The sequence below is a fragment of the Salvelinus fontinalis genome, chromosome 5 (assembly GCF_029448725.1).
Source record: "Salvelinus fontinalis isolate EN_2023a chromosome 5, ASM2944872v1, whole genome shotgun sequence".
Lineage (NCBI taxonomy): Eukaryota > Metazoa > Chordata > Actinopteri > Salmoniformes > Salmonidae > Salvelinus > Salvelinus fontinalis.
The window spans coordinates 61368285-61383847 of record NC_074669.1 but is presented as its reverse complement, the minus strand read 5'-3'; the positions used below and the strand labels follow the sequence as shown (position 1 = coordinate 61383847).

Genomic DNA, 15563 nt, shown 5'->3' with positions numbered 1-15563 from the left:
CCAGACTACAGAGGTTATTTTACATAAATCACTTCACCGTCCTGTGTTTATCAGTCTCCACCAGACTACAGAGGTTATTTTACATAAATCACTTCACCGTCCTGTGTTTATCAGTCTCCACCAGACTACAGAGGTTATTTTACATAAATCACTTCACCTTCCTGTGTTTATCAGTTTCCACCAGACTACAGAGGTTATTTTACATAAATCACTTCACCGTCCTGTTTATCAGTCTCCACCAGACTACAGAGGTTATTTTACATAATATATCGCTTCACCTTCCTGTGTTGTCATTGCATAGTAATAGGATCATTTGAATTCCTATTGAATCAAGTACTTACAACAGCCTGGACAAGCCTTTCTCAACACAATCCTGGTTGCACCCCAGTCGTTCCATAATGATGGTGTAACACTAGCACACCTGATTCAAATTAACAGCAGCTTGATGATTAGTTGACTACTGTCAGGTGTGCGGCTGTTAGAACTACATCAAATATTTTTAACAGCTGGCCTAGACCACAGGAGGTTGGTGGACCCTTCATTTGGGAGGAGGGGGCTCGTGGTAATGGCTGGAGCGGAACAGGTGGAATGGTAGCAAATCCATGTTTGATGCCACTCTATTCGCTCTGTGCCACCCCTTATTATGAGCCGTCCTCCCCTCAGCAGCCTCCATTGGCCTGGACGGTAGCTAGACCTTCTCAGAACCACTATAAATATTAAAACACAAATATATTTAAATCATGCAAATAAGAAAGCTGTGACAACCTTGTGTAAAAAAAACATTTTTTTAATTATATTACAATTAAAGAATACATCGTAATACCTTCAAGTGTGTGCCAAAATGTTATCCAGCACCAGGTACTCATGTATCCATACATAGGAACTTATATAATATAGCACATCTTCTGAAAGCATATTACAACATCTGCTATTAAAGGAACATATTCACAGGTCTCTGGCACAGAACTCTCCCTACTCAGTGTTTTGCCTGACTACGATGCCAAGCTCCCTCAGCCCCCTTCATCCTCTCCCTCCCTCTGAACCTAATCTCAACCAGCCCCCCCTCTGGCCAAAGTTCCGGAGCCCCTAAACAGTCTATCAACGGGACACACAACACCCTCGGGACTAAGAGTTCTCTCATGCCAACTTCGACAACAAGACGACAACAAGAGAACGATCGCAGAACTTTTAACATAAAGGAGGGGGGAAAAATCCTTCCTATCTTCAGACGGTGCTCTAGCAATGTCACACAGAAAGAAACAGAAAAAACAGTAAAGGGTTAGTGAGGGATTAAAAAGAGAGACAATGATACACTTGGACTAAAATCTACATTTCATGTTGCTATTAAAGCTGATTTAAGATGGGATTCCATAGGTATCTGATGACTGTCCGCAAGGGGGTGGAAAGAAAATCAAAGTGACTAGTTATTTGTCAGGAATCGGGTTTTCGTTACGGCATTATTCGATTGTTTGTTCATAGCGCTGCACTTGAAGAGGACAGGAATGGGTTCTATTTGTCTCTGAAAGTAACTGTGTCAGACCTGAGCTCAAATAGGAAGAGTTCAAATACTTTGCTTGTTAAGTCTGCCTGCCTGCCAGATGGGTGGGATTTGCTTTTTGGGCCCATTCCATAAAAAACAGGCAGACAGCCACAATCAAACAAAGCTAAAGTGTTTTTAGAGATTTCTCAATACTATTTGAACCCAGGTTTGAGTGTATGTCTGTCTGTTGACTTTTCCCTTGCCTCTATACATGCTTCGCTTGTTTGGTCTGAGCCTCAACCTTATTTCACCCCAATCTCTCTCCCCACCTGCTGACTCCCTTGGCAGCAATAGCCTGGCAGACAGACAATCATCATTTCGCTGTGCTTTGAAAAGAGAAATCAAACACACTTGGATACGTTTCAGACCAGATGATTTTTAAAGCAGGGATCAACCACCTCTCGTCTTCGACAAAAGTCAACACATTTTGATTGATAAGTGTGCCCCCCCCCACCCCCCCATAGCTGTCGAGATTTCAGTTCTGCTCCGCTTTAAAGGAAGTTTGTTGGACAGCACCATTGATTACTGTTACAATAATGTCGTTTTTGCATTGTGAAAGGGTTGAGAGTCGTGCACACATCTTTCAATCGATACTTTTCCCAGGTGTTTCCAAACTCATTCACCAATCAACACATTTAGTGTTCAATGCCTATCGCCAAGTGATTTGCTCAACCATCTCTGTCACACTTTAAGTACAATCTCTCTGGTTAAAAGAAAACAAAGTTATTTTCAAGGCACATCATTGAAAGAAATTCCATAACCACTATCCAGCAGTCTTATTCCCTGAAACCTAGTGAGCGCAAGACGTTGAAAAGATGACGTCTTTTCAACCAAAAAGACGTCTGTTTAACGTCTTTTCAACTTCTTTTGCTCCTACATTCAGTATCTGTAACAGTATCTGAATCAGTATCGTCCCCTGCTAATACACCTGCCCTCCAACCACTCACTCTTCTGAACGTGCGCTATGTGCATTAGAAAATGATGTCGCTGAAAATGAGAAATCTCATACCTGGCCCAGGTGTGTTTCTGTTTACTTAATCATTGCCTCACATTAGCTGATGGGAGGTTCTGTGCAAGAGAATATTTTGTTTTCATTTGACAAGTTTTACTCAGTTGTTCATTTCAAAAGCAAACTAAAAGAGTAGTACATCTGTACATAGGTCCTTGACATGAATGTAAACTCAAGACCTTTATCTTTCTCGGTTAGTTTCTTTTCGCCCTCCTTCAGTGTATGGAGAGAGTTCAGAGGTAAAATCCATCAACAGAAATGTTAACATTGTTGGTCACAAAATGAACCACAGAGTCGAAGCACAAATCTGGCTTTTTCTTCTTCTTTAAAACCCAAGCCTGCCTACCAACCAACCGCCCACTTCCTCTTTAAAAAGCACAAGATGGTCATATTGCTGTGTCTCGAGACGCCCCATGACCACCAGGGTCACGGTAAAACTATGGTAGTAGAGTAGAGTAGGGAAGGTGCCACCGGGAGCAGGGAGGGAGGAGAACACCACGAGCTGCCTTCATTGATTGGATTTCTCCTCCCTTCTCCTCACCCAATGGTTTCCTGTTCAAAAACAAGTGCATTTCATAAACAGAGCCAAAACAAAATGGCTGCCACAACAACAAAATAAGCAGTTTAAACCCCTACTGATTGAACCCCAATAATGACCAGCCAGGGCGGGTGAATGGAAGCTGCCATCGGGAGTTACCAGTATGGTCAGTGTTGACTTTAAGCTGCGTGGCAGGGCAGGCAGGCAGGCGTCAAGTGGGTAGGGCGTACCTGGCAACCGCACCAGGGGTACACCTTGAGGAGTACTCGATGGAGGCAAAAGGGGCTAAAAACAGTTCTTCACGTGCCCCTTCTTCACTCAAGGAGGAGTCAGATTTACCCTTTGGCTTGGGGTGGAAGGGGTTAAAACAAAGTGTTCATCTGCTCCGAAAAGGGGTGGAGCTGGGGGGCAAGGGGGTGAATGTTCGGGGAGTGTGTAGCAGGGTCAAGACCTGAGTAGGGATGGAGGGAGGAGGAGGGAGGGGGGCACACGACAACAGTCACCAAGGCTCACCAAGGCACAGAATGACATTGGGGAGAGATCTAGAGAAGGGGGCAGCCAGGTTCCTAGCTTCCCTGTTCTACACTCTCTCTACCTTTAACTAGCCTGGCCTCCTGTCTGTCTGTCTGTCTGTCATATATTTATATAGATATACTCTTCTTTTTTGTCTTTTCGTTAAACGAGAACATTTAGGAAAATAGAATAGAAAATATAGACTACACTATCACTTTCAGTGACCGATAGCTTTTTTTTTTTCATTGCAACGTTTTTCTAAGTCTTTTGTGATTTTTTTCTTTTTATTTTTTTGGTCAGACCTGCCAAGTTGAGGACTGGCCCTTTTTGAAGTGTTGGAATGCCAAGCTCTAAGGATTACGAGAGAAACTCAGGCCTAAACGGTTAAATGTTCAGAAGGCCAAAGATATGCCTCTTCCGTCAATATTTTATACTAGTGTGCATGGCTTTGGAGACAGTGCTGTACATTTCTAAGAATACATTACATTGGTCTTTTACAATGTCCCCAAAGCTGCAGAGAAAATACATGAATCTACTTTTGAGTTAGAGAAATAAAAGCATTGTTATGATTAGTTTTAATGCAATACCTATTCCTCTACAGAGAGCTGATCATTAGAGCTGACTTTTTATTTTGATGCACTTCTACAGCTTTGACTTGTCAATGTGTACCGACCGTGCACCCACACACTTACGCATGCACGCCTGCATACACACACACACACACGCATACACACATCTAGAACTGTTGGAACTAGGAGTAGACTGATGACAGCAGGGTAATAAATGGATCTATTAGTGAATAACAAGAAGGGTTAGCCTGATCCTGCTGATCCACTGTCTTCCCCTCCAAAATGCCCAGTTGTCCTCTATAACTTAGTAAAAGAGGGCAAACATGCCGCCATTTTGGGACAAAATTGACCCACCAGAATCGCTTAAATGCTTGAGAAAGCAGTATCTTTCGTGTTTTATTGCTACATCAATATGCTACTGAAAAGTAAAGTATAGTTTTCGATTCTGGGGATGCACCGTGTGTGAATATTTAGGGATTAGGGTGCCATTTCAGACACTTGCACCATATAGGGAATAGGGTGCCATTTCAGACCCACTTCTAGTGTCGTGTTCAGTAGTGTGGAGTAGTGGTTAAGGAACTCAGCAAGAGGGAGAGATATCAATGTGCTGCCCTTAGAAATATTGATCCTAATGTCCAGTACATTTGGTAACATTGTTTGGGGTTTGTAGATTAACAAGAGATATGTTCCAATAGAACGTTCCAATAGAACGTTCCAATAGAACATTCCATTTTTTTCTCCATCAGAAAGTGTGCCTCATTCAATTGACGGAGTTGAAGTTTGTCCCCAGCTAATGCTCTATCCTATACCACACACACACACACACACACACACACACACACACACACACACACACACACACACACACACACACACACACACACACACACACACACACACACACACACACACACACAGACACACACACAGTTAAACACACACGCTGAGTTCCCATTGACTAGTCAAAGCTGTCTGCCACCACACCACAGAGGTCCCCAACAAAACCAGAAACTGCTCTGCTATATCCGAGCCTGCAGCCACAACAACAGGTAGAGGTGAGGGAGGTCTGGGGGTTCAGGTTAGGCAAGATAAGCAGGATAAGGGGTGATAGGATAGGGGTGAGGTAGGGTGTGGTGTAGGGGTTAGGACAGGAGAAAGTCAGGAAGTCAGCCACGACAGGAACGTCTACAGTCTACTTCCTGGTTCCAGGGAATAAGCGCCAATGGGGACATTGGGGATGGGTGGGGGAGACCACAGCCGCTGTTTGCTGGGGGGGTGGCTGATGACGGCGTAGCGTGGGCTGGGGGGGTGCGTGCTGGGGCAATGTTAGGGGGGGTAGGAAGGGAATAGGAGAGTACGCGGGGCTGGGGTCATAGAGGGCTGATTGGAGGTGTGGCCCTCAGGGTGGCCCCTAGCAGTGGTGCGGCTGCAGTCTGTGGGAGGAATGCTGTGTGTAGCTGGCGTCGCTGGAGCTGCTCTGCAGGTTGTAGTCCTCCTCCTCCTCCTCCTCCTCCTCCTCCTCCTCCTCTAGGAGGCCGTCGTCACTGATGCTCTCGTCCACGCTGTCCCCCTCACCCAGCTCACCCTCGCCCAGGGGGGACTCCATGCCTTCAATGTCCACCTCTGCATAGAGAGAGGGAGACAGACAAACTGTTAGTCTCCACATTTCATGGAATCAAATCAATAACTACAACAGGACTTTCAGAGAGATAGAAACAAAAACAAAGAGAGAGAGGTGGAAAGAGAGAGGGAGATAAATAGAGAGATGGAGTGTGTGTGTGTGTGTGTGTGTGTGTGTGTGTGTGTGTGTGTGTGTGTGTGTGTGTGTGTGTGTGTGAGAGAGAGAGAGAGACAGAGAGAGGGGTACAAAACAGCGTTGTTGTATTTTGTTTGTGTTGAACTTTGGGCACGTACACTGAGGAGCCCTCTCTGTGTGTCGCCGGGCGGATTAGGGACGGATTTAGAAGGCCATTAACTTTGTATAACAGGCAGGTCTCTGTACTACCTCCAGTAATCCCTCCCCCTACTGATAAACATCCCCCACGTGTTTACCACCCTCATGATCAGTAAACAACAACACCCGTCTCCTACCCAGGGGCCTCCAGGAGCCAAGTAGGAGAGATACTGTAGACATTTCTTCCACTAATTGGTATTTTGACAAATCACATCAGATTTTTTCACATCATATATTTTTCAGAGCTAATCTGATTGGTCAAAAGACCAATTAGTGAAGAAAATATCAGAATTGGACTGCATGTGCAAACGCAGCCATAGAGCTCGGTCACCTCGATTCCCATTTTTTTTAAATGGCTGGAACGTGGTCATATGATTCGAGAGAAGCCATCCATGTAATCGCCCAATAAACTGTCATTTTGAGAGTTTCATACAAAAACCTTGAGGGATTAACTTAAATGAACTTCATTTGGGATAAGCAGACGGAGCAGACGTGGCATCCTTAACTGCACCAGCCCCTTATAGCTCAGTCTAGCTCCAGTCTAGTTCCAGTCTAGCTCCAGTCTAGTTCCAGTCTAGTTCAGCCTAGCTCAGCCTAGCTCCATCCTAGCTCCAGTCTAGTTCCAGCCTAGTTCCAGCCTAGCTCCATCCTAGCTCCAGTCTAGTTCCAGTCTAGTTCCAGCCTAGTTCCAGCCTAGCTCCATCCTAGCTCCATCCTAGTTCCAGCCTAGCTCCAGCCTAGTTCCAGCCTAGCTCCATCCTAGCTCCAGCCTAGCTCCATCCTAGTTCCAGCCTAGCTCCATCCGTTCCAGTCTAGTTCCAGCCTAGCTCCATCCTAGTTCCATCCTAGTTCCAGCCTAGCTCCATCCTAGTTCCAGTCTAGTTCCAGCCTAGCTCCATCCTAGTTCCAGCCTAGTTCCAGCCTAGCTCCATCCTAGTTCCAGTCTAGTTCCAGCCTAGCTCCAGCCTAGCTCCAGTCTAGTTCCAGTCTAGTTCCAGCCTAGCTCCATCCTAGTTCCAGTCTAGCTCCAGCCTAGCTCCATCCTAGTTCCAGCCTAGCTCCATCCTAGTTCCAGTCTAGCTCCATCCTAGTTCCAGTCTAGCTCCAGCCCAGCTCCAGCCTAGTTCCATTCTAGCTCCATCCTAGTTCCAGTCTAGCTCCAGCCTAGTTCCATTCTGGCTCCAGCCCGGCTCCTGCCTAGTTCCATTCTAGCTCCAGCCTAGCTCCAGCCTAGTTCCAGCCTAGTTCCATTCTAGCTCCAGCCTAACTCCAGCCTAGTTCCAGCCTAGTTCCATTCTAGCTCCAGCCTAGTTCCATTCTAGCATCAGTCTAGCTCCAGCCTAGCTTCAGCCCGGCTCCAGTCTAGTTCCAGTCTAGCATCAGTCTAGCTCTAGCCCGGCTCCAGTCTAGCTACAGCCTCTGTGTTTAGTAATAGTGTGAGTGGCAGCAGAGTAGCTTGACCTTGACCCCCTTGCGTGACTTCTAAACCAGGCCGGGCTAAGCAGGAGTGTGTGGTCTTCACCGGGGGTCAAGAGGGGCGTAGTGTGTGTGTGTTTGTAGATGTGTGTGTGTACAGAGCAATAAAGTGGACAGTAGTTCTCTGTGTGTGTGTGTGTGTGTGTGTGTGTGTGTGTGTGTGTGTTTGCAGGTGTGTACAGAGCAATACACTGGCCTGTAGTTCTCTCAGGCTCTGTACAGATTGAGGTGTAGGCGAAAGCTCTATAGGAGTCCATCAAGTCAACACTGTGTCCAGAACAGACAGGGAAGGAGAGGCATCACAATAGACTAGAGCATGGTAGAGGGAACTAGGTTGTATCAAGGGCCTGGAGGCTTCAGGGCAGTATCTACTCTATGTAGTAGAGGTCGAGGTCAGGCAGAGTACTGCACTGAAGCTGTGGATAGTATTGATCTCCATTACATGTGGATCAGTGCTTCTGCTAGATAACGAGTGGTTCAGTGGACTATTCAGCTGTTTTAAGGAACGGTTATATCAGATCAAGTGAAGAGGTCAGGGCCCCTCAAGCCGAGTCAGTGGCTTTAACGAAGCTGCGAACAATATAGAGAATTGGTCTGTATAACTTGGCTTGGTTATATACAGATGGGGTCTGTGACCTGTTTGCATTATGTATGGATCAGTGGCTATACACAGTATATGCATTTATGTGTCTATACAGATGTAAGATCTTAATTTGATCACCCTGTTGCAGGATAACTATCTTTTGCAGGAGAATAATTGTGGTGTATTTGAGGTTTAAAAAGGCTTCTAAAGTTTTTTATTTCCACTTTGTAATTTCAGACCTGATTTCCCTTTACAAAAAATGTATCAACCCCTACAAAAATATAAATTCATTATAATCCACATAATAATTCACATTTTCTTGCTGTAGCAAACTGGCTCACTGGTACTGGTAGATCATTGGCTAAGGTAATGCAGTGGTGTATAGAGGTTCTGTTTGATGTTGTTTGGTGCTGTTTGGTGCTGTTTGGTAATGTTTGGTGCTGTTTGGTACTGTTTGGAACTGTTTGGTGCTGTTTGGTGCTGTTTGGTGCTGTTTGGTGCTGTTTGTAACATACTATATCTTGTGGAAAAGATTAATTCTGCGCTAGAAAATACTGAGTGTTCTACTCAAGAGCTGCAGTGCTGCTAGTTCTCGCTCCCCTCCCCTTGACCACTAATTCGTTCATTTGCGGTCATTGACTTGACCTAAAGAATCCCCACACCTGGTTCTAGTGATCCACATCAGTTGTTAAATCAAAGGGGGGTCATAGGATAAATGAAAACCACATTCATAGGTTACTAAAGGCTTCAGGGAGCCGCGTGTGTGTGTGTCATGCGAGTGTCCCAGCGTACCTTGCTCTGAGTACCTTGTATGTCGTGTGTCATGCGAGTGTCCCAGCGTACCTTGCTCTGAGTACCTTGTATGTTGTGTGTCATGCGGGTGTCCCAGCGTACCTTGCTCTGAGTACCTTGTATGTTGTGTGTCATGCGAGTGTCCCAGCGTACCTTGCTCTGAGTACCTTGTATGTCGTGTATCATGCGAGTGTCCCAGCGTACCTTGCTCTGAGTACCTTGTATGTCGTGTATCATGCGAGTGTCCCAGCGTACCTTGCTCTGAGTACCTTGTATGTTGTGTGTCATGCGGGTGTCCCAGCGTACCTTGCTCTGAGTACCTTGTATGTCGTGTGTCATGCGAGTGTCCCAGCGTACCTTGCTCTGAGTACCTTGTATGTTGTGTGTCATGCGGGTGTCCCAGCGTACCTTGCTCTGAGTACCTTGTATGTTGTGTGTCATGCGAGTGTCCCAGCGTACCTTGCTCTGAGTACCTTGTATGTCGTGTATCATGCGAGTGTCCCAGCGTACCTTGCTCTGAGTACCTTGTATGTCGTGTATCATGCGAGTGTCCCAGCGTACCTTGCTCTGAGTACCTTGTATGTTGTGTGTCATGCGGGTGTCCCAGCGTACCTTGCTCTGAGTACCTTGTATGTCGTGTATCATGCGAGTGTCCCAGCGTACCTTGCTCTGAGTACCTTGTATGTCGTGTATCATGCGAGTGTCCCAGCGTACCTTGCTCTGAGTACCTTGTATGTCGTGTATCATGCGAGTGTCCCAGCGTACCTTGCTCTGAGTACCTTGTATGTTGTGTGTCATGCGGGTGTCCCAGCGTACCTTGCTCTGAGTACCTTGTATGTCGTGTGTCATGCGAGTGTCCCAGCGTACCTTGCTCTGAGTACCTTGTATGTTGTGTGTCATGCGAGTGTCCCAGCGTACCTTGCTCTGAGTACCTTGTATGTTGTGTGTCATGCGGGTGTCCCAGCGTACCTTGCTCTGAGTACCTTGTATGTTGTGTGTCATGCGGGTGTCCCAGCGTACCTTGCTCTGAGTACCTTGTATGTCGTGTGTCATGCGAGTGTCCCAGCGTACCTTGCTCTGAGTACCTTGTATGTTGTGTGTCATGCGGGTGTCCCAGCGTACCTTGCTCTGAGTACCTTGTATGTTGTGTGTCATGCGAGTGTCCCAGCGTACCTTGCTCTAAGTACCTTGTGTGTCATGCGTATGTCCCAGCGTACCTTGCTCTGAGTACCTTGTATGTCATGTGTAATGCGGGTGTCCCAGCGTACCTTGCTCTGAGTCAGTGGAGATGGTGGAGCCTAGGCTGTCGGTTCGGGTACGTTCCACGCCTCCAGGCATCACCAGCTGTTCCAGACGTCGTTTGAGGTAGCGGTGCTCTCTCTGGAGCTGCTCTTTGGTGTTCAGAGCCTTTCTGTCTGCCTCCTCCAGCTTCTACAGGGGGAACACACACATTTAGAATGACATTGGGCCATACACACACACACACACACGCGTGCGCACACACACACACACACACACACACACACACACACACACACACACACACACACACACACACACACACACACACACACACACACACACATTTAGAATGACATTGGGGCACACATACACACACCACACACACACACACACACATTTAGAATGACATTGGGGCACACACACACACACACACACACACACACACACACACACACACACACACACACACACACACACACACACACACACACACACACACACACACACACACACACACACACACACACACACACACACACACACACACACACATTTAAAATGGTATTGGGGCACACACACACACATTTAGAATGGTATTGGGGCACACTCACACACATTCACACATTTAGAATGGTACATTTACATACATTTAGCAGACGCTCTTATCCAGAGCGACTTACAAATTGGTGCATTCACCTTATGACATCCAGTGGAACAGCCACTTTACAATAGTGCATCTAAATCTTTTAAGGGGGGGGGGGGGGGGGGTCAGAAGTGTGAGTGTGTGGTATTGGGGCACACACACTCACACACATTTAGAATGGTATTGGGGCACACACACTCACACACACACACACATTTAGAATGGTATTGGGGCACACACACTCACTCACACACACACACACACACACACACACACACACACACACACACACACACACACACACACACACACACACACACACATTTAGAATGGTATTGGGGCACACATACACACATTTAGAATGGTATTGGGGCACACACACTCACACACACACACATTTAGAATGGTATTGGGGCACACATACACATTTATAATGACATTGGGACACACACAAATACATTTAGACTGACATTGGGGCATACACACTCACACACACACACACATTTATAATGACATTGGGGCACACACACACATTTAGACTGACATTGGGGCAAACACACATTATACACATGACAGATGTGTTCAAATGCATGTGTATTTGAGTATCTGGTATTTAATATACTTTTTCTGTGTATTTCAGTATTTTCAAATACACAGACCAAAACAAGTACTTTTATTTGTGTACTTGAATGGTTATTTGTCTTTTCAAATAGTTCTTTCAAATACTGTTTTCAAATACCTGGGTTAAATGCACAGGAGTGTATTTTAGTCAGTGTATTTTGAGAATTTTTAAATACTATCCAAGTGTATTTCCAAATACATTAAAATATTCAACTACTTGTGTTTTCAAATAAAACGTTTCAGAATGCTTATTTCAAATGTATGTGAAAGTAATTGAGATATTTGAAATAGTATTTGAACCCCGGTCTGACCCTTGATGGAGTTTTTATTAGGAACAACAATGAAACACTGTCAATACAAAAAACCTGAATATTTGTGAGTTCATTATGTGCTTGCACGCATGAATTATTGATTTAACTGAAATCATTCTTCATATGATCATATAGATTTACTTCTGATAGCTCAAACTCAGCTGTTTGGAGGTTGAGCAATACGCACAAACGTGCATGTTCTCACATTAGTGATTATAATAAGGAAGTGAAACCATAGCAACAACATGACTTCAGCTGACCCAACGGCAGATATTACTCACACACTACCCAGATTGCGACAAAATTCCAACCAAGGGATTTTTAAACAGGGGAAGAACAAGAAAACGAACCAAGCGCTGTAATCCCGTGCTTTTAGAGATTCCTACTAACCAAACTAAAACCGTAGATATTACAGCACCAGTACACCAGAGGACAGGCCTATGTATCGTAAACAGGATGTGAAGAGTTAAAAGAGGGTTTTTCCACCGACCACACGCTCTCACCCAACAAGGTCCGTGCAACAGCTGTGGAGAACTAGACTGTAACCATCTGAAGTCTACTGCATCGCAATGGTAAAGCCACAAGCTGGAATTCGTTTTGCAACTAAAGTACAGCCCTGCCACTTGGTTTGATATAACGTTGAGGGACCTGGTTAGAGAAATGTAACCGATCCCAAATTCATCGATGAAGTTCTATTCTTTAAGACTCAGTCTGCTGTAATTTCAGATTGTTCCTTTAATGCAGGAAGTAAACAATGTTGTAGCACTGGCGGTTTCGTAGCGGTTCAAAAAAGAGTATCCACTTCCCTTTGTAACGGTCCTTCTGCGGTCCTGTTTACCGACTGTATTAAGCTTCCCACCGCCATTTCAACATCTAGTTTTGGTTAACTTTTGGTTGAGTTGTCAACTAATGTGAAATCAACAAAAATGTCCCCATGTCATTGCATTAAGGTTAAAAGTTGGGTGAAAAAGACTAAATTCCCTTAGGTTGATTACTTTCTTTAAATCCAGTCAGTTTTCCACGCTGATTCAATGTCATCACCATTTTTTGGTTGTAAAGACATTGAAACAGCGTTGATTCAATCTGTTTTTGCCCAGTGGGTTGTCACTTGGTGTACATGAGCTGCAACAAGTAATGAACTGTAGAGGTGGTTGAACCAAAGCCAACCCCAAATCCAATTATAACGTTCCACCGCATATCTAAAAATCATCCCCATCTGACTCCAGATTTTTTTCGATGTTCTAAAAGTTTCTCTTTGTTGACTTATCATTTGTAACGAGCAACGTTTTTTTTTCTTCCCTGGTCTGGGGAAAGGGAATGCAACTTTTTGCACGCTAGCCATTCTTTTAGGGCTTAACGGCTCTGATTGAAAGATTAGAGTATGTTTTCTTATTTTAGGAGAGCGAGAAACAGAGAGAGACAGAGTGAGACAGAGAGACTTAAAAAGAAAGATGTAGAGAGAGTAAGTGCCTGGCGGTGCAGGGAGACTCTCTGAGGAAACAGCAACTGAGCTCTGAGCCTCTGAGGTAGGATCAGGAGGTACTTCCTGAGGACAGGGAGACATTCCTGACCTACTTCCTGTCTGTCTGTCTGCCAGTGGGTAACTCTCTGGGGTCCTTTAAAAAGAAAAGGAAAAGCTCCGATGCAATCATTTATTCACCTCTGGAGTCCGACTGGGCCCAGTGGCATAATTATGACTTATTATGATTACAGTACACCCTTTCAAAGGCCTGTGGTTTTGTGATTTGACGTTCAAGAACTTTCAGTTTCCGTTGTTCTGGAATTACAGTATAAGATTATGTCTGTGGCCCGTAGAATTACAAACTATAGAATGATCTTTCAAAAGATCATGGTGACATCATATTTTGTTCATTCTAGTAATTGTACTTCTACACTGATGTCCCTGATACGGCAATTCTAGAATTCTAGAAGACTGCATTTAACATTCAGTGTGGCTCTGGTTGTGGCTCTGTGTGGTCGTGGTACCTTGATGTGCATCTTGGCTCTTTTCAGCAGGCTCAGTGTGGTGTGTCTAGTGCTGTCCGGACCCAAAGGAACCAGCTCCTTCAGCTGCTCAAGGTACAGCCGTAGTTTGGCACGTCTGTAACACAAACAGCCAGAGGTGGAGAGTGGTGAGGGAGTGAGTTGAGTCAGCAACACGTACAGGAAAGGCTCCTACACTGCAGGGTCAACACAGGTGAACTAGAGAGATCCTTTTGAAGTCATCTGTGTGGTAGAAACACAAAGGAGTACAAATACACGCAGAGACTGAGAGGAGATGGGGAAGGGAGAGTAGATGGCAAAGGTTCGGTAGAGAGCGATCCTAATCACGTGACCGTTCTGTTGGTTTTCATGTCATACTTTTGTCTGGACCTCAACCACAATGCTTATCAGGTGGGGTGTGGTGGAGGGGGGGGGGGGGGGGGGGGTCATGTCAAAGTGAAACATGCTGAGAGCATACACATCCTGGTTGCAACCACTGTCAAATCCGGGGGTGGAGAAATGTCATCCTAGCCCATTTGCAATGCAAACCCTTCCTATATGCATGACAGAGGGCAGAGTCTCATATTCCGTCAGCACTCTATAGGGTGTTCACCCATAAAATAATGAATTCATTCAAGTTTTATACAAATATGTTCATTCCGGCAGAAAAACAATAGTTTTCCCCCATGTCTCTACCATATGTGGTTCCAACGTTACAGACGATTCACTCTGAGAATGTAGCATGTTTACGGTGAGGGGAATGTCATCACAGGCATGATCAACAAGTGGTCACTGCTCCATAGAACTCTGTGGCGCTGCTCCAGGGCAGAACGGCGCTAACGTCGATCGTCAACTGACAAGCTAACTAGTGGCTGCAGGTTCGTGAGTGAAAACATGGGCTTTTTCTACATGAAATCGGCTGAATACAAAACTAAATAGGGACTAAATATATATTTATTTACAAAGAGTATTTCCCTTTAAATTGCCATAGAAACGTCCTCCGTCAACATAGATTGATCGCCAATATAGACAATGAAAGCTGAGTTGATTTTGATTGGTCCAACAAGCGGCAACACCTACAAATGGTACCACCCCACAACACCAAATATGGAAGAGCTACAACCAAGAGCGGCGCAGTCTAAACTAGCAACTGTCCCAGCAAATTAACGCTCTTACTTCATCAACACTGTCAAGAACAAGTATATTAAGGTTTTAATATTGTAGAGAACAATCTAATGATTCATTCTATGTAATGTATAATGACATAGGACAAAGAAATCTAGTGTTTGACATTCCTTTTGTAGTACCCTCTTGAATTGCCCTGTTTTTCTATACGTTGTACGGTGAACGTCCTACACTCTATAACACCTAGCTTCCCCAACTGCTCTTATCACACACACACACACACACACACACACACACACACACACACACACACACACACACACACACACACACACACACACACACACACACACACACACACACACACACACACACACACACACACACACACACACACACACACACACACACACACACACACACACAAACACACTTTCTATTCTCCATACATCTCCACACACACGCTCCCACACACTCAAGCTTGTGGATGGAGTGTGTTGAGAGAGCGGCGAGGGTCGAGCGCAGGTCACACACACACACATACACACACACACACTCCTTTTGCAGGTTTAATGGCCTGTCCAAACAACACGGCCATGCAGGTTGCATAAGCCCGGCAGTCGCAGTGTGTGAGTGTGCTTTCTGTCACATTATGTCATTGTAC

General features: G+C 45.2%; 1 protein-coding gene across 1 annotated transcript in view; it reads right to left on the bottom strand.

Annotated features, from left to right (window-relative positions):
- Positions 1-773: 773 nt before the first annotated feature.
- mxd4 (MAX dimerization protein 4) overlaps positions 774-15563 on the bottom strand; it is a 45773-nt gene continuing 30983 nt past the window's right edge. Inside the window, exons 4-6 of the mRNA XM_055924124.1 lie at positions 13778-13892; positions 10243-10405; positions 774-5792 (exon numbers count right to left, since the gene is read on the bottom strand). Coding sequence (XP_055780099.1) covers positions 5581-5792; positions 10243-10405; positions 13778-13892 — 490 coding nt within the window. The 3' untranslated portion in view covers positions 774-5580. The remainder of the gene's footprint in view (positions 5793-10242; positions 10406-13777; positions 13893-15563) is intronic.